The 25,692-nt window shown below is 44.0% G+C and overlaps 1 protein-coding gene across 1 annotated transcript; it reads right to left on the bottom strand.

Annotated features, from left to right (window-relative positions):
- Positions 1–12,760: 12,760 nt before the first annotated feature.
- On the bottom strand, positions 12,761–18,229 carry LOC132584639 (vomeronasal type-2 receptor 26-like). Its single transcript, XM_060256540.1, has 5 exons — positions 17,939–18,229; positions 16,957–17,080; positions 15,624–15,811; positions 15,001–15,127; positions 12,761–13,659 (listed from the first exon to the last, which is right to left on the bottom strand). Exons 1-5 carry the CDS (start codon positions 18,227–18,229, stop codon positions 12,761–12,763), a joined length of 1,629 nt encoding a protein of 542 aa, XP_060112523.1.
- Between the last annotated feature and the right edge of the window lie 7,463 nt (positions 18,230–25,692).

The raw sequence follows: 25,692 nt of genomic DNA, 5'->3' as shown, positions 1-25,692 counted from the left end.
CTTTTGCAAAGGCATATTTTGAACCCTTGAAGCACATTGCCAAATAACATCTTATTATATCATTACATGCAGCGCTCAATAAGAATTAAAACCCGCCATCTGGATCCTGGCGAGTGAACCTCGAACCGTACTATATATTTTAAATTGTATGAACTGTTGAAATGTTTTAACGATTAGGTTGTACTTTGATTTTAACACTGTTGTTTTAACTGTTGTTAGCTGCCCTGAGCCCGTTAGGGGAGGGCGGGATAGAAGTGCGAAAAAATTAAAATAAAATAAATTGCAGGATAAACATAACTGTTTCTTCCCACACCTGTGCGTTCCAAGATTTGTTTAAAAGGACGGGAGAAGAAACCCCACCAATAATGCAAATACAACAGGACATACAAGATTCCAACAGAGAATGGGAAGGAGGAGAGGTGTGGGGAAACGGCCCTTCAGAGTCATGTTTGAATACCTTATCGCTTGTCAAAATAGTGATTGCACTCTGGCCAGTATCACGGGAAGGGAAGGGGGGTGTCTTACTGTGGAACTTGATACATGTTATTTGAAGGATGTGCCTTGAAGAGAAATTCAGAAAAAGTGCAAAAGATCTGAGAAGCAATCCCACCAATGAGAAGGTCTCCTGCTTGGTATCGTTCATGTGGAATATGAGGGGGGTCGACTGCAGGGCACTTGAAAACATTCGCTTTGCAAGCCACGGGAAACAGGAGAGACAACAGCAGCAAGAGCTTCACCATCCTGGGGGCAAAGCTTCTTTCGAGGCACAAGATTTCCTGTGCCTGACTACAGCATAACAGGTAGACTGGGATGATGGCTGCCCAATGCTTTCGTGAAAGGACAATGTGTGTTAAAGCCACGCTCTACGCAGACACAAATGCATGCTAGCAATGCAAGCAGAGATCATACACAGTCTAATTACAAGGTGAGCTTATCGCAGCCAAAAGAAACAAGCAAAAACATCAGTGATCGACGTGACAGAATCCTGTCTGACTTTTTGTCCCCACCCCTCCCAGTGCGAAGGGCACAGTGGAGTTTTATAACTTCATTCAGGTATCTTTGCTGATTATCTTCTGACACCTGCTGAATGCCATGGGGTTTGGCCAGGAAAGAAATTATAGTGATTCGGATAATACCCAAGAGGGAGATTATTATCTTTGCAGGGTTTGAACTCTGAATGGTACCACAGCTAGCAAACATGTGCCCCCCCCGCCCCTCCCCTCCCCCGGACACACTGATCTGATCAGTAATCTCTTGCAGTTCTAAATGGAACAATGTGCAGAAAATGTATTCCAGATTCCCATGGGGAGCAAAAACTAACAGGGAAGTCAGGCCAGGTACTTAAAAATGGTGCAGTGCTTAATAACTATAAACTAAAAACTGACAAGTACTCCTTCAAAAAATGAACTTCCTTCCCTTACAGGTCAATAATGTTGTGGATCTGAAAAGCTTCCTTTCTTGTATATTGGAACAATGACAGCCCTCCACCAGGAATCAGGTATAATTCCTGAGATGTTTATTTTAGAGAAAATGGGAGCAGGAATCCTAGCCCACCACACTGGATTGGCCTTACGAAGCTCAGCTGGACATAAGCAGGGCTTTTTTTGTAGCAGGATCTCCTTTGCATATTAGGCCACATCCCCTGATGTAGCCAATGCTTCAAGAGCTTACAGGGCTCTTAGTACAGGGCCTACTGTTAGCTCCAGGAGGACTGGCTAATCTGCAAAGGAGTTCCTGCTACAACCCGCCCCCCCAAACCCCCCCCCCCCAAAAAAAACTGGGCATGTCTAGACCAAGAGCCTTATGAAGTTTTAATCTCTTAATTGAACTGTCAAGTCTCCAAAGTCAATAACGAGTCGTTGTTGAAACAAAGTTGCTAGTTTATTGATAAGGATATACTTGGATGGGTTCAGATTGAAAGACTAAAGATCATACAGTACAATGCCATCATATAAGGTACACTTCAAAGGGATTCTTAAGGGAGGGGCACTATGCAGGGCACATTCACACATTGATGTTACAATTTCTTTCTCAGACCGGCTTTGGCCTTGAGCGTTCTTTGGCTCCAACCTCCCCCTGATGCTTGGCCTGAGAAGGCACAGATTATAGCTTCCCATATTCCCATTTCAAAGCAAGGCTACATAACAAAGGAGAAGGAGGGGGTATGGGAGAGGTTTAGCTAGCAGCATTGGCATACAGAGAGGCTTTACCCAGAAGGCTCTTTGCTAGAAACAAAGTACAGTACAGACTTGACCAAAGTTTACAGAGACTTGACATGAACTTGATATTTTTCTAGTAGTAACTGGAAGCCACTCTGGAGCCACACTTAAGAGTTGAGGGGGAATTTTTTTTGTTGTTATTTTTTGGATTTGGGCTTATTAGACCTGAAAAATATTAAATACTGAATTTCCCAAATTCCAATACAGTATGGTATTTGTATTCAGGTAATTCAAGAATCCAAGAATTCAAGTCCACTATATCCTATGGAGCCATTGAAATCAATGGCAAATCCTCCCTGGGGTATATTCAGTGGTCTGAAGTAGGGATGTGCATTCGGCTCGGCCAAGCCGTATTTACAGCCGAATCAGTGCTGATTCGGCCGCATACGGAATAGCCTGCAGCCGACTTCCATAAGCGCCCATTATACGGCAGCCGAATAGGCTCGCTGTGTAGTTACGAATAGCTATTCGTAAGCACACAGCTGTCAATTCAAAAGGCGGCAATTAGCTTCTGGAGCTTCAAAGGAGCTGCTTTGGCGCCTTTAGTGGCTTCTTCCCGCCTCTGCCTTAACCTCCCTGGGATCAGGGAGGGGGGGAGGGGGAAGAGGAGCCCCAGCAGCCAATCCAAAGCATGCATTTGCAAAATGCATTGCAAATGCATGCTTTGAAGGGCTTTCTAAGGAGTCTTCCCTTCCTGGCTGACTCCTCCATGCTGTGTGTGAGAGATTGTGCAAAGGGCTGGCAGTGGCTGGCTGGCCCTTCGCTTAAGCTGCTGCCTGGTGCCTGCTGCAGCTGTCTCACTCAGACTTCCCTGGACTAGAGAAGACAAGGTAAGACACTCTTTGGGTTCTTGTTTTTATTTATTGTTGGTAAAAGGACTTTTTTTAAAGACTTAGAGTCCCTTTACTTATCCAGATTTGGGTGGTGGTGGGGTAGCTTATTTGCCAATTTGCCCATATCTTAATTTAGTGAGAGGACTTTTAAAAGTGCAGTGTCCTTTTACTTCTCCTGATTTGGGTGGCTTGGATTTCTTGGGGTTAGGGTGAAGGGTTTTTTTGGGGGGGAGGGGGTGGCAAAGTTCCTGTATTGTTAAAAGTTAATTTTTTACTGTTTTAAAAGTATTCAGTGTTTAATTTGTTGCTGCTGTGCTGTGTTGTGCTGCTGCTGTTACTCTTTTCTTTGGGTTCTTGGGGCGGGTGCTGTTTGGCCTAATTTCCATTGTTTAAAAGGCCACTTTTGTCCCCCTTTTCTTGTTGGTGAAAAGGCCACTTTTTTAACACTTGGCCTTTTGTGATTCTGCTGGTTTTGTTTTGGTTTTTTAAATTGCCTCTGGTTGGTGTGGGGGTTGGTGAGGGTGTGTGTGGGCTGGGTCACTTTCTTGTTTTTATAGAGTAGGTTGTGTGTTCTGTGGCAGGGAAGCTGGCACCTGGGTGAGAGACCCAGAACCAGCAGGCTTTTTGTGGTTGCCCAGCTCTCCCCTTGTTATTTGGGGCAGGGCTGGAGAGCTGGCATCTGTAGATTGTGTGTTCTGTGGCAGGGAAGCTGGCACCTGGGTGAGAGACCCAGAACCAGCAGGCTTTTTGTGGTTGGCCAGCTCTCCCCGTGTTGTTTGGGGCAGGGCTGGAGAGCTGGCATCTGGGTTTGCTGCAGCCAGGTCTGCAGAGCAGACCTTGAGCAGATTGTGTTTTGTGTGGCAGTGACGTTGGCAACTGGGTTTATATTGGTGCCAGGCCTGCAGGCCCAGGGTTCATAGATTAGATAGAGGGATGTAGTGCATTTGGGGCCTATAGAGATTCTCTGGTGTGAAGTAAGGTTTGGCTTTGGGTGCCCCAGGAATTGGACCCCCTGGTCCAATTTTTTTTTGGCCTTGTGGGTTTTGTGTGGGACAGTGCCCTGAAGCTGCACAGCAGTTTGGGGGGCTCTCCTCAAAACCTCCTGCTCCCCAGAGCCACACTTCCCATGACAATTGCAGTGAGGAAGTGGCTCTAATTGGTTTTTTCTCACCATTGGGAGCAGTGTTCCTTTTGGGGTGCCCACAGATGGGTGCTGTCTTTTGGGGCCAGGGGGGTTGCATGCTGGGGAGTCCCCTGAAGCTGCCCTGCAGTTTTGGGGCCTCTCCCTCAAACCCCCCTCTGGCCAGAGCCACTTTCCCCACAGCAATTGTAGTGGAGGAAGTGGCTAATTGGGCTTTCCCCATCATTGTTGGCAATGGGCCTTTTGGGGAGCCCAAAGACAGGGACCCCCTGGCCCAATCTTTTTGGGACTTGGGGGGGTTGGAGGGGAGAGTCCCCTGCAGGTCCCCTGCAAATTTGGGGGCTCTCCCTCAAACCCCCTCCCCTCCAGGCGGCTTCAATTATACCCTATTTGCCATTGATTTCAATGGCCCATAGGGTATAATGATGGAATAGGGGCACCCTCTTTGGGTGCCCCTGGAATGGAATCCCCTGGCCCAATCTTTTTGGGACTTGGGAGGGTTGGAGGGGAGAGTCCCCTTCAGGTCCCCTGCAAATTTGGGGGCTCTCCCTCAACCCCCCCCCTCCAGGCGGCTTCAAATATACCCTATTTGCCATTGATTTCAATGGCCCATAGGGTATAATAGGGCCGTATATTCAGTAATAGCCGTGCATCTACCGTATATGCGGCTATTCCGAATACGGTATTCAGTAGTGCATGGGGAATCCGAATTTTTTTCCCCCGTGCACTTCCAAATCTGTGTAATTCTGAATTTTATTTTATTTTTTTTGCACATCCCTAGTCTGAAGGAGGTTGCTTTTTGAGGTAGAGGCATCAAATTTGCAGCATAGCTCCTGGAGTCTTTCCTCAAAAAGATCCCCTACTTTCAAAAAGATTGGACAAGGGGGTCCAATTCTATGGGGCCCCAAAGAGGATTACACAAGAGGATGACATGAGCCTGCTTCGGCGGGGAGAGCAGGATACAAATAAAATAATCAAAGATTTCAGGTTTTCACGGCTGGCATCAACATTAGGGTTTATAGAATCTTTCAGGCTCAAGTGCCGTGTTCTACTGGAGATCCCTAGTCTGAAGGAGGTTGCTTTTTGAGGTAGAGGCATCAAATTTGCAGCATAGCTCCTGGAGTCTTTCCTCAAAAAGATCCCCTACTTTCAAAAAGATTGGACAAGGGGGTCCAATTCTATGGGGCCCCAAAGAGGATTACACAAGAGGATGACATGAGCCTGCTTCGGCGGGGAGAGCAGGATACAAATAAAATAATCAAAGATTTCAGGTTTTCATGGCTGGCATCAACATTAGGGTTTATAGAATCTTTCAGGCTCAAGTGCCGTGTTCTACTGGAGAAAGTTTTTCTTCCAGACATTTCGTTCTCAGCTGCTGAGAACATCCTCAATGTCACTTTCATCCAGCTGCAACGCCACTGAGGCTTATGGCGGCAGGGCTCGGGGGAAGCGAGCTAGACTGCTGTTCTTTTGAGGGGTTATAGAGTGTTTCGAGCCCGTCCCTGTGGCATCGGTCCCATCGTTGTGGGGCCCAGGGGGCCGGCGCAGCGGCACGCTGAAGCAGCCTGTCGGTCACTTCCAGGTTCCTGTCCTGCATCTCGACCTGTGTTATTAGCTTCCCCCGAGCCCTGCCGCCATAAGCCTCAAGGGGGCTCATTTTGCGGCATCTCCTGGCAGGAGGGTGGCACCCGCACAGGACACATATCAAATGAAAGAGGGGGTGCAGGGCTATCAGAAACAGCCGGCGGAGGGAGTCAGGAGACCACCCCACTGGGGGATCCACACCCCGAAAGTGATGAAGGTGGCGCAGATAGAGCCAACAGAGCAAACAGGACAAAATAAATAGGCTGCATTATGCAGCACAGTCTCACTGGAATCTCACTGGAATCTGACTGGCTTCTCAGCGTGGAACCCGTTCTCTCTAGTCTTCTCACTTTGAAAAAAGTAAAAAAAGAGTTTTATTTAACTTTATTTCCCCCTTTCCCTCTCTATAAATAATCTTGGTGTTTCCGGCGGTGATATTTGGGGGATTTTTGGGGACGTCACAGGAAGTGCTGTGAAGTCACTTCCTGTTTCCGGCAGTGGCATTTGGGGAAAATGATGTCATTTGGTGGAAATGATTTCACAGGAAGTGATGTCACTTCCTGCTTCCGGCAGGCGGCGCGGGGGAAATGATGTCACAGGAAGTGATGTCACTTCCTGTTTCCGGCAGGTGGCGCGGAGAAAATGATGTCACAGGAAGTGACGTCACTTCCTGTTTCTGGCGGTGGCATGCCGTCACCGGAAGTGACGTCACCGGAAGTGCCATCACTTCCTGTTTCCGGCGGCGCGCTTTGCGCGCGCGCACCCCTACCTTCCCCCAAAAAAAGGTGTCCCTGGCTGGCCTTCAGACATTATGGCCACCCTAGCTACAGACCAACATGGCTGCCCAACTGGATGAGTCCTTAGTTAAATTAGGAAGGGGCCTTGGATCAGCAATAGCACATCTGTTTCACCTGCTGTCGTGATCCTGGGCCTAGCAAGGCCTGCAAGCCCCAGAGAAGCCTGCCTAGGAGTTTGAACTAAAATCCTACATTTCCCAGGATCCCCTTTGTCACTCTGATTGTGTGGCAAAGTTTTGGAGAAAAACTAGCCCAGAGAGGGGTGGGACCTGGGAGGAGAGCATACATGCGCCAACCACAGACAGGGTGTGTTCTCTCTGGGAAAGGCAGCAAGAGGGATCCCTTACCCGAGAAGGTGAGTGTTGGTATTAAGGTAGGGACTGTATAGCTAAACGCATCAGGACTTTTGTTTATTTGCACCAACCTTTACTGTTTCATATTCACTTTAGCACTAAATCTTTATCACCCACTTATTGTTTTAGAGCACTAATAATAAATGCCTTTTTGTTGTTATGCTGCCTGGGTTCTCACGTCTCTTTGGTCTCAGTTAAAAGGTATTTATTAATAAGGAAGACAAGAGTGGTTGGGTGCTCTGGGCCCTCCATACAGACCCTTACCAGAGTGGTGGCAGCCAGTAGAAGGCCCTCCCAGGTCCCTGCTGTGTGACACCTGCAGAAGGCCCAAGAATCAATCCCTGACAGTTAAAAGGGTCTGTTACTAGGTGATGTAAAGGAACTGTGTCCCAAGACTCTGCAGAGCTGATGCAGACTGAGTAGACAATACCTGACTATGATGGACCAAAGAGGTAGGATTCAGAATAAGGCAGCTTTATGTGTTCACCTGTCTGGATATGAAATATTTGTGCATGTACAGTTTGAAAGGGGGAAACACTGAAACAGGCTTGCTGAATATTAGAACTTTGACGCTACAGATTGTAATGCATTATTCTTAACATAAGAATATAAGAGAAGCCATGTTGAATCAGGCCAATGGCCCATCCAGTCCAATACTCTGTGTCACACAGTGGCCAAAAAAAACCAAAACCCAAGTGCCATCAGCAGTTTCCCAAGTGGGTCTAGAAGCCCTTCCACTTTGCCCCCCCTCTAAGCACCAAGAATACAGAGCATCACTGCCCCAGACAGTTCGAATAATATACTGCAGCTAATAGCCACTGATGGACCTCTTGCTCCATATTTTTATCCAGTCCCCTCTTGGAGTTGTCTATGCTTGTAGCCGCCACCACTTCCTATGGCAGTGAATCCCACATGTTAATCACCCTTTGGGTGAAGAAGTACTTCCTTTTATCCGTTCTAATCCAACTGCTCAGCAATTTCATTGAATGCCCACAAATTCTTGTATTGTGAGAAAGAGAGAAAAGTACTTCTTTCTCTACTTTCTCCATCCCATGCATAATCTTGTAAACCTCTATCATGTCACCCTGCAGTCAACATTTCTCCAAGCTAAAGAGCCCCAAGCGTTTTAACCATAGGGAAAGTGTTCCAAACCTTTAATCATTCTAGTTGCCCTTTTCTGGACTTTTTCCAGTGCTATAATATCCTTTTTGAGGTGTGGTGACCAAAATTGTACACAGTATTCAAATGAGACCGCACCATCGATTTATACAGGGGCATTATGATACTGACTGATTTGTTTTCAATTCCCTTCCTAATAATTCCCAGCATGGTGTTGGCCTTTTTTATTGCAATCTCATACTGTCTTGATATTTTCAGTGAGTTATCTACCACAACCCCAAGATCTCTCTCTTGGTTAGTCTCTGCCAGTTCACACCCCATCAACTTGTATTTGTAGCTGGGATTTTTGGCCCCAATGTGCATTACTTTGCACATTGAACCTCATCTGCCATGTTGACGCCCACTCACCCAGCCTCATCTGCCATGTTGACGCCCACTCACCCAGCCTTTGGAGTGCCTCACAATCCTTTCTGGTTCTCACCACCCTGAACAATTTAGTGTCATCTGCAAACTTTGCCACTTCACTGCTCACTCCCAACTCCAGATCATTAATGAACAAGTTAAAGAGCATGGGACCCAGTACGGAGTCCTGCGGCACCCCACTGCTTACCAGCCTTCACTGCGAAGACTGCCCATTTATACTCACTTTCTGCTTCCTGTTAATTAGCCAGTTTTTGATACACAAGAGGAACTGTCCTTTTACTTTATGACTCTCAAGCTTACTAAGGAGCCTTTGATGAGGAACTTTATAAAAAGCTTTCTGAAAGTCAAGGTAAACAACATCTATTGGGTCCCCTTTGTCCACATGCTTGTTCACCCCCTCAAAGAACTGTAACAGGTTAGTGAGGCAAGATCTTCCCTTTCAGAACCCATGCTGAGTCTTCCTCAATAACTTGTGTTCATCAATGTGCCCTACTCATTCTGTCCTTGATAATGGTTTCTACCAACTTTCCCGGTATTGAAGTCAGACTGACTGGCCTGTAGTTTCCCGGATCCCCTCTGGAACCCTTTTTAAAGATGGGGGTGACATTTGCTACTTTCCAGTCCTCAGGAACAGAGGCAGATTTCAATGAAAGATTACATATTTTTGTCAGGAGATCCAGAAGTTCACCTTTGAGTTCTTTCAGAACCCTTGGATGTATACCATCTGGACCCACTGCCTCCCTGGCTGGTTTCCTGTTTCTAATATATTTGAAGAAATTTTTATTGTTATTGTACTGGCTGTACATTATGTTTTGAAATAACTGTGTTTTGAAAATGAGGGGGGGGGGGAGAATTCTTCAGTGTGAATGAGCAGACCAGGTGTCCACTCACATTTGATTGCAGTATTTCAACACAGTATCTTATATTGTTGGAAATACGTAACATAAAATTCACGGCATCCCTATGCCGTACCATAATTTCAGGATCACCTGTTACTCCAAGTAACAGTTCCTCTGCCTTATGGTTGCCCAAGCTAAAACCAATATATAATATATACACACACTCCAATGGTATACTCTTTACTTGTTTCTCAGCATTAGCTATTCCCTCTTGTTCGGCTCAGGCCTCAGCAGAATAATGTAGCATTTGGAGGAGAAGATACAAACCAGTAACCCAGCACTGGAGGCTAAGATAGAGAAGATCTCCACAGCTACCATATACTTCCTGTCAAGTCTGTATAAAACTCTGGTCAAGTCTGTACCGAACATTGGCTCAGATGAGAAGCATCCTGGGTAAAGCCAAACTGTAATCCATTGCGGCTAGCTCGAACTCTCCCTACCCCCCTCCTCTTTTTCTTTGTTATGTAGTATTGCTTTGAAATGGGAATATGTGAACGTTTTATCTGAGCCTTCTCAGGCCTGGCACCGGGGGAGGTAGGAGCCAGGGACACTCAAGGCCAAAGCGGGCCTGAGAACAAAATGGTAACATCAGTGTGAATGTGCCCTGCATAGTACCCCTCCCTAAAGAATCCCTTTGAAGTGTACCATATATGATTGCATTCTGCTGTATGAACTTTAGTCTTTCAATACCAACTTAGCCTAGAATAACAGTATCAATAAACTAGTTACTTTGTTTCAACAAATGACTCGTTATTGAATCTGCCGACTTGACATTTTGAAAGACTCCCTTTTGAAGCTCAACCATCCCAACAACTTTGTAACCGGATGGCCGAAAAGATTCTGGGCAATGGGGAGTTTCCCAGCAAAGAAGGAGAGCCCGAGGTGCCCTGGCACATCCTAGACTCCAGGAGAGCGGCGGCGTCCCTTCCACAATACCAGCTGGTGATCACCCCCCCCCCCGGCAGTATCAACCAAGGACCTCAACCACTACCATGGATGAGGCACCGATCCGCCGGGAGGCCATCATGACCCGTCACACCAGAAGGGTCTGGATGGCTGAGTCAGAGGCCACCATCCCGGACACCATCGAGCTGGGGGAGCTGGACAGCATCATCGTCGTCCAGGTACCAGAGGGCGACGCAGAGTGCACTGAGCGCGCCAGAGGGCCCGAGGGAGAGCCGCTACCGAAGGATATGAACGAAGAAGACGCCCGCATGTTCCGGACCATGGTGTGCCAGGAGGTCGACGAGGCAGTCAAGGGACTGAAGGACGAGATGCGCGCACTGACCGCTCAACTCGGGCATGCGTTCGGCGCGGTGGGTCCTAGAAGACCACAACCAGCCCCGCAGGCTCGGGCCCCTCCGGTGCAGGTCGCACCCCCCGTGAGGGCCCCTGCGCCCATGATCCTGCCGGCCCCAAGGGACAGGGGGAGAGGGCGAGAGTTGGATGCCACCTTCAATGGGGACCCCGAGGAGGTGGACTACTTTGCGATCCAGGCAAACAGCTGCATGTACTATTGGGGGAACACCTTTCCCGACGAATTTAGTAGAGTGGACTACTTGGGGTCGAAGCTGAAAGGGGCAGCAAAGAGATGGTATGTGAGCTTGTGTGAGGCCATGAGCCCCGAGCTGGACTATGTGCAGACCTTCCTCCAAGCCCTGCTGACCCAATACGAGGACCCGTTGCAGGAGACCCGCACGCTGGCGGCTCTCCGTGACATGCAACAAAGGGCCCGATCCATCCACGAGTACGCTGCTGAGTTCAGGGCGAACACGGCCAAGGTTCGGGGGTGGAGTGAGCTGATGAAGATCAAGCACTTCACCCGGGGTCTAAATGCCAGCATCCTAGACCGGGCCCTCACCCAAGCCCGACTTGACACCCTGGTGGGCTGGATCCAATTAGCAGGGGAGGTGGAGATGAACCTGAAGTGGGTGGCGATGCAACGCCAGCACCAGTCCAGGAAGAGCCACCATAAGCCGATCCCTGCAAATACCGAGGCCAAGAAGCCGGGAAGGGGAAAGGCGGTGGGACCTTGCAAGTGTTTCAGGTGCGGGGATCCGGACCACCTGGCCTCCAGCTGCCCGCGCCCCCTAACCGCTAAACTTCCCCAAGAGGGGACGAAGCCCGCTACCCCGGGACCCAAGAAACAAGCCGGCCGCCCTAAGGAAGCGGCGAAGAGCAGCGTGGCGGTGTCCGAGGACCTGCTGGAGGAGGAGGTGCTGCTGTCGGCGGAACTCGCTGATCTAGCCTGTATGAATGAACCGGAGAGAAACGAGACCGGCCTGCTCTGAAGGGTGCCAACCAGCAGGTTGAGCCAGAAGAGGCACCAGTGATGGTGAGAGTAATGGGACGCTTGTATTTTGTTACAGTGAAACTCCTAAACACCAAATTGAAAAGGTTCTTGCAGATTCAAGCCTTAGTAGACTCAGAGTGCAACCAGGAGCTAATCTTCCCCAAGGTAGTGGAGGCGTTGGCGCTAGAGAGCTCGCAGCTACCACACCCTATGCTGTTTGAGCAGATGGACGGGTCAGTGATGTGTGGGGAGCTGTGCATGCTGGTGACCCAGTCTCTCCCGATGGGGATTGAGGAGCACTGGGATCAAGAGACTTTTGTCATCGCCCCATCGTGCTCCTATCTGGTGGTGCTGGGAGTAGGCTGGCTGGAGAAACACGAGCCCCATATCCAGTGGGGGGCCCAAACAATCTGATTCACAGACCCCCTCTGTAGGAACCATTTGTGGGACCCTGCCTGGGGCCCACGCACTCCCATAGCCAAGGAGCGAGCATGCATGTCGATTGAGGAGGTGCACCCCATCCCAAACGCTTACCGGGACTTGATGGGGGTATTTAGCAAGCACGAGGCCAACCAGTTATCCCCTCACTGGAGCATGGACTGCGCCATAAAACTGATCCTGGGGGAGAGCCTGCCAAAAGCAAAGCTGTACCCGATGGGGTGGGCGGAGAAAAAGGAGATTTGCAAATTTTTAGACTTAAACTTGGAGCGAGGCTTCATTAGACCGGCTACAGCCCCCCACGCCGCTCCGGTTTTATTCCGGAAGAAGAAGGATGGCTCGCTTAGACTTTGCACGGATTTTCGCAGGATAAATGCAATTTCCATGTCCAACTTTAGTGACAGCAGCTCACAAAGTAGAATTTTTGCTCACAAGATTCTACAGTTTAGAGTGAGCATCATACACAGTATCTTATATTGTTGGAAACATTTATCATAACATTCATGGCATCCCTATACTGAAACACCATTTCAGGATCCCATATTACTCCAAGCAACAGCTCCATTGTCTTATGGTAGCCCAAACTGACACCAGGATTAGCTCTACTTCTCTCAGTTCTCTACAACATAAGGAGATATATTTTATACCAATGATATACTTTTTACTTGTTTCTCAGCATCAACTGTGCCCTCTTGTTCAGCTCAGGCCTCAGCATAATAATATAGCATTTGGGGGAGAAGATACAAACCAGTAACGCAGCACTGGAGGCTAAGATTGAGAAGATCTCCACAGCTACCATGTACTTCCCTTTGCTGCTCAGATAAGCTGGAACAAATGATAACCAAACACTGCAAAACACCAACATGCTGAAAGTGATGAACTTGGACTCATTAAAACTGTCTGGCAGTTTCCTGGCTAGGAAAGCCACAGCCAGGCTGATGAAGGATAGAAGTCCCAAGTAGCCCAGGACAACATAAAACATGACTGACCCTTCGTTACATTCTGCCAGGATCTCTTTAGTCAATACTTGATTATTGAAATCAGGGAAGGGTGGTGAGGTTCCTAGCCACACTGTACAAAGACCTACTTGAAGAAGAGAACAGAAAAGGACAGAAGAAGTAGTCAGTCTTTTCCCCACCCATTTCCTCGTATTGGACCCAGGTTTGGTGGCCATGAAAGCTGCCACCAAAGTGATGGTTTTAGCCAACACACAAGAAACAGCCACTGAAAAAATGATGCTGAAAGCAGATTGCCGGAGGAAGCAAGTCACTTTTTCTGGTTGTCCGAGAAATAGCAAAGAACAAAGGAAGCAGAGTAGAAGGGAAACAAGAAGAATGTATGTGATATCCTGGTTGTTGGCTTTGACTATGGGGGTACCTTTGTGCTTTAGAAAAATTCCCAAAACCAAAGATGTCATCAGGGAGAAAAAGAGAGCAGCAGCAGCCAAACTGATCCCCAGAGGCTCTTCATAAGACAGAAAGCTTATAGTTTTGGGCATACAGTGTTCATGGTCCATGCTTGGATATTGATCTTCTGGACACTTGATGCAGTCATCCATATCTAAAAAAAAGAAGTGTGTCCATCTCAGTGTCAAGTCACATGTAACTCATCTCAGATTCTAATTGCTACCTGTAAGTTTGAGCAATAACTGTGAAGTTCTGCATGATGCATTCCACAGAGCCTTTTCAGTGGCTGCTCCTGCCCTCTGGAATGCCCTCCCTGAAGAGACCAGGGCCCTGTGGGACTTGCCATAATTCCGCAGGGCCTGTAAGACATACCTGTTTAGGCAGGCTTTTAATATCTAATTGGAAGTGTTTTTAACATTTATGGCGGCGCTTAGTATTCCTCATCCCACAGCATTATTAATAATTATCTTGAACCAGACAGAACGCCATCTGGGAATCAAACTGTATTCAAAATTGTACTTAATATATTTTAATATTTTAATAATGTTTTATTGTAACCCGTTATTGAATTATTTTAACTGTTGTTAGCTGCCCTGAGCCCAATAGGGGAAGGTGGATTATAAATGTAATAAATAAAATTAGAACAGAATCTACAATTCTGATCTATTTCTATATTCATAAACACATTAGTAGAAAGTACTTGTTTTGTAATCTTATAGTGTCTTGCATTTTTATGGAGACATTCATTTAGAACAATACTCCGAGTGGACATAGAAGAATTGACTCCTGCCACACTGATGACCCAAAAAGCCACTCCAGATCAGAGATAATATCCAAAAACAACCCAACCCAATCCAACTCAGTCCATATGCCAATTCATAGATAAGTTATTTCTCTGGTTTCCCACACTTCTATTTCCACACTGTTAAAAGTTTCAGTTTGCTTAACAGTGATTCCTGTTTTGAATATTTGGTTTAGCATCTCTACAACATTCTTTAGGATTGTATGCAATCAGAAAGGAACAGAGCCTAGTCAGGTTACAGATAACAATCTGTGCCAAATCTAAAGACAGATTCACTGGTGAGATCACCCTCCGCCCCGCCAAAAACTTGTTTGTTTGTTTGTTTACCATATTTTACTTTTATCCTCCCCCCCTTCCAGTGAATGGGCTCCTTTTGACTTTTGAAACTCTTTACAAATGATGCAAAGAAATTCTGGCATCATCAGACAAGATTATGGTACTATGAGCATATAGTATGCATATAGTATGAATGGTGCCCCTTCTATATTGCTGTATTTTGTAATAATTTAGAAAAAAAGAAAAGAAAACAAAGGTACTATCTTGGAGGTAATCCCCACCACGTTTAAAGCCCTGTGGAGAAGTTCTCCAAATGGATAAGCTGAATGAAAAACTCGGTTCAGTTAATGAAGTGGTTACCAACACAAGATGATGAGGTACCTTGTATACCTGAATGTTCTGGCTTGCTTCACCTACCCTTCTGGTTTGCAATCTTCCTTTTCTGGCATGGAACACAATCATAGCAGCAAAACTTTTCCCCTTCCTTCTTTTTCTTATGGTAACCGGGATGACAGGGATCATTACAGAGAGAACCAGGCGGTACCTATTTAAAAAAAAAATGAGAGAAATTATGTTTCAATCCATAAACTAGTTATGTTTTAATCCATAAACCAGTTAAAATTGAATTATGAACAGTTAAAATTGAATTATGAACAGTTAAAATTGAATTATGCCTAAAACAGTCAGTCAGTATCTAATTATGGCATATACAATGTTTGGAGTATTTGGTTGGTTGAGATCAGTTGGGAATGACCAAAAACAAGTACTAATCCATAATTTCCCCCTAAACAAGAAAATCCAACTGGTTGTCAGTTGTAGAGAATGTCAGATCTTTTATTTTATCTCAGAGTCATCTGCAATGCTCAAAGAAACAGAATTTTTAAACATTCCATAAAGTCATATCTCTTTAATTTTGCATTTCTAAGCAACAGGTCTAAGCAACTCTAATATAGAATCTAACTATGTGTCAGAATCCCTACTCATGAATCTTCTGTGCAGAGAATGGAGTTATCCCTTGCCTAGTGCCCTAGGATCCACACCTTATTGAGAACTTGGGGCCATACAATGCGATTGTCATGAATGATGAGTTTCTGTCCTTCAGGAGCACCAGGATTCAGTCTTCCAACTTTTACTTCCAGGAAGGAATTATTTGGAAATGTGGCCACATTCATTAGATCAAATCCAACTGCCATTTCCCTGTTATCTTTAAAGAATACTGCTTTACTTGCTGAATTGTTAAACAAAATTCCTTGAAGAAATGGATGAAGCTGATTTTTAGAAGAAGAAGAAGAAGAAGAAGAAGAAGAAGAAGAAGAAGAAGAAGAAGAAGAAGAAGAAGAAGAAGAAGAAGAAGGAGAAGGAGGAGGAGGAGGGAAAGCAACAAGAGACAAAAGAAATTGTGGTAACTCTGTCAAACTAAAATGTTGTTCCTGGCTGATAAAATGATGCATTATTTCACCTCCTAACCTGGGGGGAAAGTTCAGCCATACATTTTAACATTCTAAGTATGGGAGAAAAATGCCAATTCACATAACAGCCCTTGTCAAACGTAACAACCACATGTACGGGTAGGTGACAAAGATGGGTGGACACTACCTGTGATGCTCTGGTAAACATATGGAAACCCAGAAATTCTAAGGGAGTTTGCAAAGAGGAACTGAAGCTTTACATACATAGACAACCAGTGCCTGTTGGAACGAAATAAAAAAGCAAGAACTTAAGAGACCTGGTGAATCCGACCTGCGGTTCATCTAATATTCTGGAGACCCAACAGCAGGACATAGAGGCTGAGCGCTTCCCCTGATATTGCCTCCTGTATAGGCCATTTAGAACCATGTGGTAAAAGGAAGTATTTAGATGTTTGCTGCCTCTGTATGTTCAGGTTCACCTTAGTCCCCATGTCTTACATATGGGTTGTGTGCCCAAGAGGAGAAGGATGCAAGACAATTTACTTCCTTTTTACCACATGGTTCTAAATGGTGACCATGTATATCAAGAGCATTGTGGATATCACATGCTCCTGTTGGTGAGTTCTTGGTGTGCATGATTGTCACCTCTAAAAGAGTTTATTATCAACTAGAAATGTGTGGCTATCCTTTCACGTTAGACAAAGTTGGAAACTATCTCAACCAAAATATATTTCTGTTAGAATAATGAGAAATTATTGACAAGGTACTACCTTCCAAGGCTGAAGATCTTCGAATACAGCTCCTTTACTATCCAACATAGGTTTATAGTTGGATCGGTCAGCAGACATTGAATGCAAAGCATGTGCCAAAGCATAGACAGCATTATAGATGCTATAACTCCGGCCAGTCATTCTCATTTCAAAAACAGGCCCAGGAAGGCTCTCCAGCCTCTCCTCCCCAGTACATGTCCCATCACTCTTCATTGGCTCCTCAGACTTTGGAAATGAACAGCCAAATGCTTGTTCCCAGAAGTCCTTCAGAAAGCCATCTCCTTGTGTCCTGTAAGGTTTCACATTTTGAAGAAACTTCTGGAAACCAACAAGCTTCTCAGAATGAATTGTGAAGAAAAAGGCACCTTGATAGAATTCAAAATCCCAGTGCCTCTGAAGGCAAGTTAATGAGAAATCAACCTGGCCTGCCATCACCCACACCTTTCTAAATGAAGTATTTTCCTTATATCCAGGATCTCCCAAGGATATTAATGTCATCAGCCAGTTAATGGTCGTAGGTCTTCCATAAAGGATAAATGTATTTGCTTTGCTAGATATGAAAGGCAGGTATGCTGCAGAGAACAGATAATTGAAGTAATCCAAAGTCATTGTAAGGGGAATGGTTCCTATTCTTTGTATAAAGTCCAGACAGATTCCATTTTGGGTAAGTAATGGTTCCAGACTATGCAGGAAGTGTTCTCCACTGTCGTCATGCACAACAAAAAGCCCAACCCATGTCCATTGGAAATGTTTAAGTAACCTCATGATCTGCTGGGCTTCATTTAGTACTATGTGGTAGAAGGAAACTGGTTGTCTCATCTGCTTCTGCTCTTGGGCAAAGAACTCATATGTAAGCTTTAAAAAAAGGAACAGACAGATAAATTAAGAAGAATCCGATCACATAATGGCCTGTTTAGCCAAAAAAAAAAATATTGATAAATACATTAAGTTCTGTGAGAGTTGAAATTCCTTCTATCCAAATGTTTTGAATTCATCAGAATATGGTGGAATCTATAAAATGCCAAAACGTATTGTACACTTTCTCATACCTCATTCTCATACCTCATCCCTCCTTTTAAATTTTCTGCATCTAATACAGCTTTTCTTTCTTCCTTACTGCTGTTACTTTGTCAAGTATGACATGAATCCCAGAAATAAAAGTTTATTTGATTTTACCTGTGGAATCTTGAAGAGTTCTAGAATATCTGCCATCTGGAAGGAGATCTCAGAACTAAGTCCTTCAATGATGGCTATTAGACTGTTTTCAGTGTCACATCTGTAGTTGGGGACGAATCTATGGGATCTGAAGAGCAAGTTCAGAAGAGCATGATAGGTCATCCTCTCATCATAATAGCTCTCATAGATGTGGAACCCAAGAGAAATATTTGGCAGCATTTTAGGGGTTTCATTGATCTTGTTAACAGCAAACTCCAAAGCCAGGACATGTTGGTAGTTCTTTGTAATCATACTGTAAAAAAAGAATGCAGTGCTCCTATCTAGAAAAATTCTGAATTATTTCAATGCTTTTACCGCTATAGTAATCTATTTTGTTTAGGGTTAATAATTTCAATATAAGAATATATTTCACTTCCTATAGATTTCTTCCCCTTTGTTCCAAGTAACAGTCTTGAAGCATTCGTACTTATGATCCATACAATACTTTCTCTCACTTCCGCTGCTCTTTTTCATGTTGTGATAATTATCCCTAACAAATCACTCTTTTGTGTTTCTCATTCTTTGGGGGAATACTGTGGTATATTCCATAACAGAGGTGTTGTCACACTAAAAGGATAGTACACAGTTCTCTTTTTGTATTTTTTCTTAAATGTGTGTGTGTGAGCCTGCATCTGGAAGTCCTGTTGACCTTTAATGATTGACCCAGCTGGGGGCCTTGAGGATAGTATTGTCAGAATAAAGCCTTCCTGTCCTGGTGACATGATATTTCAAGGATGTCTCCCATCTACGTACTATCCAGAGTCAACCCCACTTATCTTCTGAGATCCGGTGAGATCAGGTTTGCGTGGGCTATCCAGGTCATGGCAGTAGTACACATGTCTGAATTCCATTTCACAATCATACCAATGATATTTTCGAGATGCTTAAAATGAGGGGACAATTATTATTAACAGCTTCTTAAAGCAAAGGAACAAGACTAGGCTATCTCTTATGGATTCCACTCAGTGGACCCTCAGATATACACTTCCATCAATGTTTAAAGTGATGGTTAATGAATTGTTTAAAACTTGGTTGCCTATTCATATTTCCTACACAATAATTTTCTCTCTTTCTGCTCTACGATCTCATCTTCTGAATTGCAAAACTCATCCCTGGCTAAAGTCATGGACCAGAGCAATTTAAGTTGTCTCTCTTCTGAACTCAAGACAGAATCCCAACTGAAATGGGTCAGGCCCGTTAGTGTGTCCCAGAAGCAATGGGTTTGCCCCTCACTGCCCTCTTGAGATTCTGACCTTGACCTCCAATGAAAAAAGTTGATTAACTAGTTCTATTGGGCAATCATTAGCAGAAGTATATCAGGAAGGATTTTTTACAGAGTTTCATAACTGAACAGGCCATTTTTTTCACTCATTTGCAGGACCTCATTTGCAGATTAGGCCACACCCCCTGACACCAAGCCAACCAGAACTGCTTTCCTGTGTATTCCTGCTAAAAACAAACAAACAAAACCCCTGGTCTCCCAACTTCTAGCCTGAAACACTACCACGTTAGCTTTCATAGGATGGCTGCTATTGAAGTGTAGCAAGCAGCTTGTCCTTGATGACTCATGGAAGTTCCATGGTAGCAAATTGGCCAGCAGCTCTTTCTGGGCCAGTTTCCTATGAGTCTGAACTCAGACATCCCAGTAAAGGGTTCTTTCCCATCCTCTGCCTTTTTTCTGACAATAAGCAAGTAACAGTACGCACTTCCCTAGAAACCACATACTTTCCTGAAAGCTATTAGGTGCTGCTTTTATCAAGGGAGGGTTAAATTTTAGATTTTTCTGGGTTTCTAGAAAACTTCTCCTGTCAATCCATGGCTTCAGCCTCTAGTTTTAAGTATCTATTAATAGAACCACGTAGAGAATTAGATCTATTTATTCAGCAGTGTGGCTAAAGAAAAGAAAGGCAGAAATGCTGAAGAAACTGAGAATAGTACCTGTTAGAGAAGTAGTAATATGTAGAAGACTGAAATATGTGAAGCTGATTATTGAACAAATCCATCTTTGACAAAACGTCTTTGTGAAAGAGGCTTAAACTGACAATTGCGTCAGATGGATCGTGGTTTTTTTTTCAGGAAGAGATTGATGCATTTGTTCATCTGGGAGAGCCTACACATAAAAGATCTGTTTGCAATTTCCTAAGGATTTCTTCATGTTTGCTGAGTGTTTCTGCCTTTTTCAAGAGATAAGGATTAACAAAAACTTGGAACTTATTAAGAAGATACGGCACAAGATGACTTTAATTGGAAGGAGCATCGCTCCCCATTAGGATTCATAGACTGTATGAGATTGCATAATTGCTTTTGCACTTTCTGACGGAGATTGTTTTTATTAATGTTTTTATTCATGAAATTTATTATTAGTGGAACAGTTATTACTCATATATGTAACAAATTTGAAGATATTATTTGCATGTAACTTTAAGCTAGTTTCTACTGATTTCATTACAGTACATTTTGAATGCTTTTGGATTGCTAGATCATTTGAAGACAGATGAAAATATGCCCAGGCAAGCCCAATGTAATCAGATCTCATAAGCTAAGGAGGGCTGTCCCTGGCAAGTACTTGGATGGGAGACGTCCAAGGAATACCAGGACTGGAAAACAGTATTTCTCTAAAAATGTCCTTGTCCCACTAACTGTCATCAGAAGTCACTTCCAGGCACTCAAGCATACAGCCACTCTCTCACACACACACACCCCACACACAATTTTTTTTTAAAAAATTTACCCAAAATAAAAAATAAAGATGAAAAATATATCCTTACATTCTATTGTCAAACATGTCCTGGGGTGGTAATTTCATGAAAGAAAATTCATGGAAAAACCCAGACATCTGAGAGACAATTCCACCAATAATGAGTTTCCCTGACTGATAATTCTCATGTAGAGGAGGAAGGAAACCTTTCAAGAGACATAAATCTCTTTTGCCCAATATGAGAGGCAAAAAAACCAGCACCGTGATCACTGGTAACATCACTGGATGGTAAAGATTAACTGTGGATGTAGACGTTCCTGTGCCTATCTGAAGCACCAGCGTGATTTAAGTGGGCTACCTGCGGTGGCAAATGATACAACCAATGTGCAATTTGAAGAGGGGGGGGGGGATGTAGCAGGCTTTCTTTTCAGTTTAAAGATGCAAAATCCCAGAGAGCATTTTTGAAAGCTCTGATTGCAAATCTGGATCGGCAAAGTAATATGTGAGCGATCAAAGTGACAGAACCCCGCATCTCTCTTTCCCTTCCGTACATTTTCCAACAGAAAAGGAGGTGTTTTTTTATAGCAGTATAGACTTGTTTATTCATTGGCTTCTATCTTCCTGGAGTTTTGGCCACATGTACAAATTACAGTGATTTCAATCATTCCAGGAGGATGTAATTACCTGTGCCAAATGTGTTTCTGGTTGGCAGCAGAAGTAAGAAAAAGTTATGTTCACAGGCTGCCTCAGCTCTTTAGTGGGACATTATGAAATAGTTAGGCTCTGCACCAGAGGCAGTCCAAGATTTTTGGATGCCTTAGGTGGACAATGACTCCCTTCTCCCCAGTTCAATGCATAGAAAAAATAAGGTCTGTCATGAAACCTCAGTTAACAGGGCAGGGATCTTTCTTTCTTTCTTTCTTTCTTTCTTTCTTTCTTTCTTTCTTTCTTTCTTTCTTTCTTTCTTTCTTTCTTTCTTTCTTTCTTTCTTTCTTTCTCCAGAAGCTTAGCAACACTAGCCAGGTAAGCAGTCTAGCCATATAATGGCAGCATTCAACTCAGCACTGTCTTTTTGGCACCTCACCATCTCTAGCACCCGAGGTACTTTCCCAAGTTTTTCTAGGGGTTCAGGAGGCCCAGATCTAATCTTCTGTTCTGAGCAAACCTTATCCAATAGATTGAGCCCAGTCACAGGGGAGGGCAGGATATAAATCAAATTAAATAAATATAGCTTGATCAGGGTAATGGAGAGCAGTCAAAATCAGATCTTCTACAAAGTCTGATCAGTTCTATGGAGCTTACGTCAGTAAAAGGGTTCTTGGGATTAGTTAGGTCATAGAATCAAAGAATTGGAAGGGACCTACAGGGCCATCTAGTCCAACAACCTGCACAAAGCAGGAAATTCACAAATATGTCCACCTACACACCCCAGTGACCCCTGTTCCATGCCCAAAAGATGGCAAAAAACCCCACCCCTCCAAGATCTCCAGCAAAACCGGTCAGGAGGAAAATATGTTTTCTGGCCCAAACTGGTGATCAGCATTTCTCTGAATGTATAAGAAAGGCTACAAAAATTAAGAACTGATGCAACCCTTCCTGTCCTCTCTCCATGATCTACATTCAAAGAATCATCATTGCTGTCAGATGGCCATCTAGCATCTCTTTAAAAACCTCCAAAGAAGGAGAAAGCCGAGTGACTAAAATTAGATAAATATAGATAAAATTAAACTAGATAAATTTTTATTTGGATAAAATAATTCATACTGGAGGCCCAGTACCAGTACCTTCTTCTGAGTTCTGGTGTCTTTTCAGTGAACGTAGGATACTAAGACAGATTTGTATTTTCCTTTGGTGTTCAGGTAGGTTGGAATGGATTATAACCAAACACAACAGAATACCAGCATACTCAAGGTGATGATCTTGACTTCATTAAACTTTTTTTGGCAAATTTCTTTCTAAGAAAGCCACAGTCAAGTTTATAATAGATAGAAATCCCCTGTATCCCAAGGAAATATGAAATAAGATGATGGCTTCTTCATTGCACTGGGCTATGATCTCACTAGTCAGGGACTGTGTGTCAAAATATGGGAACACTGGAGAAGTTGATAGCCACACTAGACAAATTGATGCTTCTGTAAGGGAACAGGAAAGAACAATAGAGTTGGTCAGTCTTTTCACCTTCCACTTGGTTATCCTGGTTTAGCGCCCACAAAAATTGGTCAGTGATGGTTTGGCCAAGACACAAGAAAACAGCCACTGAGAAGATGAAAATTAGATTGTTGCATGAAACAGGCCATCTTCTAGACTGCACAATGGAAAGCAGAGCAAGGGGGAAATGTGGAGAGTGTAGGTGATATCATATTTGTTAACTTTACCTATAAGGACTTGAGTTGAACACAAAGGAGAAGCTAGAATTAAAGGATCTGTGATATTATTTATCTCTACACACTACATTTGATTTTTTGGCACTTGATATTTTTGGCCACTGTATGACACAGAGTATTGGACTGGATGGGCCGTTGGCCTGATCCAACATGGCTTCTCTTATGTACATGTGATGCAATAATTTGAAAATAAAAGACATTTCCACCCCAGCAATCCATTCGCCTAGATATAGTTTTTGATTTAGGAGTTATCTGACATAACATCTGGTGTAATCAGACATAAATCTAGAACAAATTTTGAGCCCAGTGGCACCTTTAAGACCAACAAAAGTTTATTCAAGGTATGAACTTTCGTGTGAAGGCTCACTTCAGGCTCACTTCTTATACATCTTGTGCCTGCATATGAAAACTTGTACTTCGAATAAATTTTTGTTGGTCTTAAGGTGCCACTTGGTTTTAAGGTGCCACTGGGCTCAAAATTTGTTCTACTGCTTCAGAACAGCCTGGCTGCCCACCTAGATCAGACCTAAATCTAGTTTTAGTCATTGGGATCTACTCCTGGGAAAGTGTTTCTATTTATGTAGACTAATTTATCCTTTGTCCTTTCTTACAGCTTTCCTCTTTTGATATGGAGAAAGACTTTGGCACAATACTCTAGAGCAGAGTAGAGTAGAGTAGGTCTGTGGCACAGAGTGGTACTGCAGTGGCACAGTACTGCAGTCCAAGCTCTGCTCACAACCTGAGTTTGATCCCAGCAGAAGCTGGGTTTAGGTAGCTGGCTCAGTCTTCCATCCTTCTGAGGTCAGTAAAATGAGTACCCAGCTTGCTGGGGGAAAAGTGTAGATGACTGGGGAAGGCAATGGTGAACCAGCCCACAAAAAGTTTGCCAAGAAAATGTTGTGATATAATGTCACCCCGTGGGTTGGTAATGACTTGGTGCTTGAACAGGGGACTATCTTTACCTTTACTTTTACTAAAGGCCAGCAATGGGTATAGCAGAGGAGTAATTCAAATGGGGTTGGTTTAAAATATATAAGTATAGCTCTAAAGAGAATGACCAGAAACCTTGACTCAGTGATAAGGGTGTAAGTCTTCTAAACCATTCAAGTGAATTTCTGGGAGGCCAACCAGTGAACATTTTGCTTGTCATCCCACTAGAAAAGTAGAAATTGGTGGTCCAAAATGTCTCAAAAACACACTATCAGTGGTGTTGCTCAGAATCCCAACTTCATGTGGCATTAATGATATAGAACACGTACTGTTTTGTTGTCATTTCTATCAGGAAGTCCGATCTAATGTAATTTCCCCTCTGCTTAATAATTACCTAGGTTGTTCTGATGCAGATATTTTAAGGAAGCTTTTGATGGGTGCGAACCCACAGGTCATTATTAGTGGGGCTAATTTTTTCTCAGCTGCTTGTAGAATTCAGCATGAAATTTTATGTATAGATTCTAAATTTTTGAGATGCACAATCAGTGCAGATCTTAAGTTCTTATGTATGGATTTAAAATGTTAAATATTAGAGATATCCCTGTTATATTTAGACCAATTTTATTCTTAAATGTTTTACTGAATAGTTCTTGCTTTTGACGTGTATTGGTCATTAACCAAAAAAACTGACCGATTGATTGAGAATCCCAACTTTGCAGAGACAATGATTTTCCCTGAAATCATCCAGATGACTGTAATTTACTTCCTTGGCCTTGCTCCAGTCGCTTGGAACAAGTGGTGGAAAACATCTATTAACGAGTCTGAACGTGGTTATAAAAGTGTCCCTGTGCCACAGTGTACTGGCACCAGGGGCCAGAGGCAGGCAGGGCTTTCTGAGTTCATTCTCTGTCTTTTGCTCAGATAGACCAGGCTTGAGACTCGAGCATGCCAAACCTCAGCTAGCATTCAAGGCGTGCACTGGAAACCAACTCTGTTGATGATAGATGCAAGGCTGTGTTTGTTTCCCTTGAAGAAGTAGAATGACACAGGCTTCTACCAATCAAGGCAGCCCATTCAGCTGTGGAAGGGCACAACAGAGTCTGTATCCGTAGAGCAGCTGAGCAGCTAAGATGATGAGGTTAACAGTGCTGCTGCTTCTGTTGCCCCATATCACATGCAAAGGACATGCTGTCAGGTGCCCTGGACATTCCACATGAATGGTACCAGCCAGGGGACCTCCTTATTGGTGGTATTACTTCTCAGGTCATTCACACTTTTCAAATGTTTGACTTCAAGACACATCCTTTGCAGGATTTATTTCTGTTATCAGAGTAAGAATATTTCTTTTTCCTTTCCTGCGTCTTGAGCAATTGGCTAAATCACAAATGAGGACCATTGACTATGATGGGAAGGCAACAGACAGAACATGGAGATGTTTGTACCCCTGCAACACTCCTGCTTTTCAGCTGTCTTCTGGTTCTTGGGCATCCTGCTATGTTTGCAGCATGTAGGCTCTTTATTCCATCACAATAAGAATCCCTTCTGTTTCGGAAGGGGTGCGTGCCAAATTTATATTCGGTTAGATAAGTGCAGATTTCCAAACCCAAGTAAATTAAATGGAGGAGGGAACTTTCAGGTTTCAGCTGTATGCGAAATTGCAAAACCAGGGGGAAAAGAACAGGTTGAGAAAAGATTTGTGCAAA

The sequence above is a fragment of the Heteronotia binoei genome, chromosome 15, assembly GCF_032191835.1.
Source record: "Heteronotia binoei isolate CCM8104 ecotype False Entrance Well chromosome 15, APGP_CSIRO_Hbin_v1, whole genome shotgun sequence".
NCBI lineage: Eukaryota > Metazoa > Chordata > Lepidosauria > Squamata > Gekkonidae > Heteronotia > Heteronotia binoei.
Note: the sequence above shows the minus strand (reverse complement) of the source record. Positions and strands in the feature narration are given on the sequence as shown.